General features: G+C 50.3%; 1 protein-coding gene across 1 annotated transcript; it reads right to left on the bottom strand.

Annotated features, from left to right (window-relative positions):
* Positions 1-816: 816 nt before the first annotated feature.
* SLC25A5 (solute carrier family 25 member 5) lies at positions 817-3,291 on the bottom strand. Its single transcript, XM_007953345.2, has 4 exons — positions 3,181-3,291; positions 1,720-2,206; positions 1,350-1,490; positions 817-974 (listed from the first exon to the last, which is right to left on the bottom strand). The coding sequence occupies exons 1-4, from the start codon at positions 3,289-3,291 to the stop codon at positions 817-819; spliced, it is 897 nt and encodes a 298-aa protein (XP_007951536.1).
* Between the last annotated feature and the right edge of the window lie 28 nt (positions 3,292-3,319).

The following is a 3,319-nucleotide window of genomic DNA, read 5'->3' on the forward strand; positions in this document are numbered from 1 at the left end:
TTCAACATTTTCACATGGATCCCAAATTTGGATGTTTATCCAAAATAAACATGCATGTCCTCCATTGACTGGGCTTATTACAAAATGCAGGCACTCCAGTTCCTCTTTGTAGGGTGAGTTTTGAGGTCACAGGAGTTGTCTAGCTTGCTCCCTAATCTTCGACAGCACTGCAATCTCAGCACTACGTAACTTCAAGTTCTAATCCTCTGCTTTGAATGGGATTAAATGCCCCAAGCCAGGTGAAGATGAAGGCTGGCAACTGGATGAAAATTCATTTACTACTATTTCTAAATATATCTAGATTAATAACCACAGAACTAGGAAAGGCAGGGCACAGTACTGTTTGGAGAAAGCTCATTTAACTACAGACAAGGCAACAGGCTGATGCTTTGGGGATGCACTGGGCCTGAATTGCACTTTGCTTACGGTATTGGGAGTGTTCTGAGGTCACACAACCAAGTTACTCAATGGATGGTCTTCAAAAAACGTCTTCATTCCAGAAGCTTAAACCCTTTGTTGTAACATTTAGGTAAAAATAAACTGCAAGCACAAGCCAAACTGCGTTTCAGATATTTTTATTTCTTCAAATTTTTTTATTTTATCAGGAGTGACTGAAATAAAAAATATAATTGAGTCCCATCATCATCATGGAAATGGCTTTAAGAGAAAACTGGCCAGATGAATATTATTGCTCCCATTTTCAACCAGTAGGTAGTTGCCATTGATACAGACAGCCAACGGTCTGTCAAGAATGCTCAAGATATGTTATATAATACAACATGCCTGTTCACAGGGGGAAACAAACTGGGAAATAACTTATGTGAACTTCTTGATTTCATCATACAAGACAAGCACAAAAGCACCACCCATGCCTCTGAGCACATTGGACCATGCACCCTTGAAAAAAGCTTTGCCTCCTTCATCACGAGCAATCTTCCTCCAGCAGTCAAGTGTGCCTGTGTACATGATATCAGCTGCAAAGAATAAACACAGGGAGTTGGTGACTGAGGGCCTATGAGAGGCCTAAAACTTCGGACTAGAACCGAGCCCCGCCTCTCTAAAAGTTAGTGTCTGTTGTTTGTAAACTCAACATTTACACATTCATGGGGGCAATCCTGAAATATTAAAGTTAATGCTGTGACTAGGGAATTGGATATGTAGACTACCCATTGGTCTTAACCTCTAATACCACTTAAGCATCCTCATTCATAGTCATCTAACAGGCCGGGCTCAAAGACAGCTTTGATACAGACAGGATCCAGTCCCATCCCAAGATGTGAAGACTGCCAGTTTGTGGCTACAGCCTGCCCCACGCCTACGTTTCTATCTCCTACTCAAGCCGAACTTACTTCCTTTGCGCCCTGACTGCATCATCATGCGGCGACGGACAGTGTCAAATGGGTAGGAAGTCAATCCAGCCACGGCTGTGACGGACTGAGCGATCATCCAGCTGATGAAGATGTGTGTATTCTTGGGATCTGGAAGCATTCCTGAGAACACGAAAGGAGACATCTTTTATCAAAAAGCAGGATTCTATTGAGTGATGGCATCCCACAGCCCCCAAACATGTCCTCATCTGTGCATGTACGGGATTGACTTTGGCTTCCTTCAGCTATTTAAAAAAAAAAAAAAAAGTGCTGGTTCCTGGATAATTAGGTTGGCAAAATGATCTTTTAAATGGTCTCATAAGAACAATTTCAAAGCACACAACACACTTACCCTTTGCAGTGTCATAGATACCGAAGTAGGCAGCTCGGTAGATGATAATACCCTGCACAGACACATTAAAGCCTTGGTACAGGCCCCTAATCCCATCCGACTTGTAGATCTTAATGAGGCAGTCACCGAGGCCTCTGAACTCCCTTTCGGCGCCAGCTTTACCCACATCAGCCGCTAGACGGGTACGGGCAAAATCAAGAGGGTATACAAAGCACAAAGACGTGGCCCCTGCAGCGCCACCTGATGCCAGGTTCCCTGCAAAGTAGCGCCAAAACTGGGTCCTCTTGTCCACACCACCCAGGAAGATCTGTTTGTATTTATCTTTGAAGGCAAAGTTGAGAGCCTGGGTGGGGAAGTATCGGATGACATTGGCCAGGTTACCACACCAGAAGGACAGGACACCCTGCTCCTTGGGAATGTGAACCACACAGTCGATAATGCCCTTGTACTGCTTATCTGCAGTGATTTGCTTACTGGCGTGCTGCACCTGAGAGGGAGTAAGGGGGCCAAGAGACAGTTACAACCATGTGGAAGGGGAAAGGGAAGCAGAGATACCATCTCAGTGTCCTTTAAGGTTAGTTCCCACCCTCAACAAGTCTAGTCTTGGGTAGCATCCAAGTTGGACCCTCCTAACCCCCTAATGCTGTCCCAGGTGGGAGAGGTGATCTGTACCCTTACAGGTAATTAAAGCCTCCAGCCCTTTGGGTGGGGAGGGGGGCACCCTCAAGCAGACTATGACCTTTAGAGCTAGGAGAAAGGTCATTACCTCAGACTCAGATTCACAGGCAGTAGGGCGAGTCCAAGGTAGGGCGCGGTCACCCTGATGACCTACACCTCAGGTCTGCGCTACCACCCTCCCGCTCCGCCTCCATTCCTCTCCTAGAGGTGACCCGTGCTACCAGCATGACGCTCGCCCAGGAGTGCCCTCTATAGCCGGAGCTGGGGACAGCGTGGAAGGCCTGGAGGTGGCGGCTGCCGCGCGGGGGCGGACGTAGAAGCACACGCGCTTCCCGGCGCCGGCTTCCGGCCCGGCGAGGTTTGCGCGCGTCCCCGGTTGGGCAGCCGTGGGACCGGCCGGCTCAGCCTCCCCTGGGCTGTTATCTCCTTGCCGCGACCTTGAGATCCTCCGTTAGGCCCAGGGCTCCTCTTTCCTGGGCAGGCATTTACACTTCGCCCTTGTTCCCAAGGCCCGAGGCTACAGTCGCTCTCGGATTGTGCGGCATCCGGGATGCTGAGCGCCTGGCCTTCCTCGCCTCCCTCCGCCCCCGGCCCCTTCCTAGACCTAAACTTCAGCTTCCTCGAGTTTGCCTTTTGGTCCGACTCTGCCGCTACCCCGACCCCCACCCTGCCACTTCCTCAGACATGTTTTAGACTTGGCGCCCCGCCTCCCGTGGGGACCCCTGCGTTGTGTACGACCCCTCCCCCACTTCCTGGTTGGGCTCGCCCGACCCCACGACGTACCTGCAGCAGCAGCTTGACCCGTTCGATAGGCGCTACCGCTGTCTTGGAGATGGCCGCGGCCACTCCACCTGCCAGGAAGTCCTTGGCGAAGGACACAGCGGCATCTGTCATGTTGAACGAGAAGGAGGAGGCAGGCGAC

Source organism: Orycteropus afer, unplaced genomic scaffold (assembly GCF_000298275.1).
Source record: "Orycteropus afer afer isolate SDZICR_OR568_19922 unplaced genomic scaffold, OryAfe1.0 scaffold00387, whole genome shotgun sequence".
NCBI lineage: Eukaryota > Metazoa > Chordata > Mammalia > Tubulidentata > Orycteropodidae > Orycteropus > Orycteropus afer.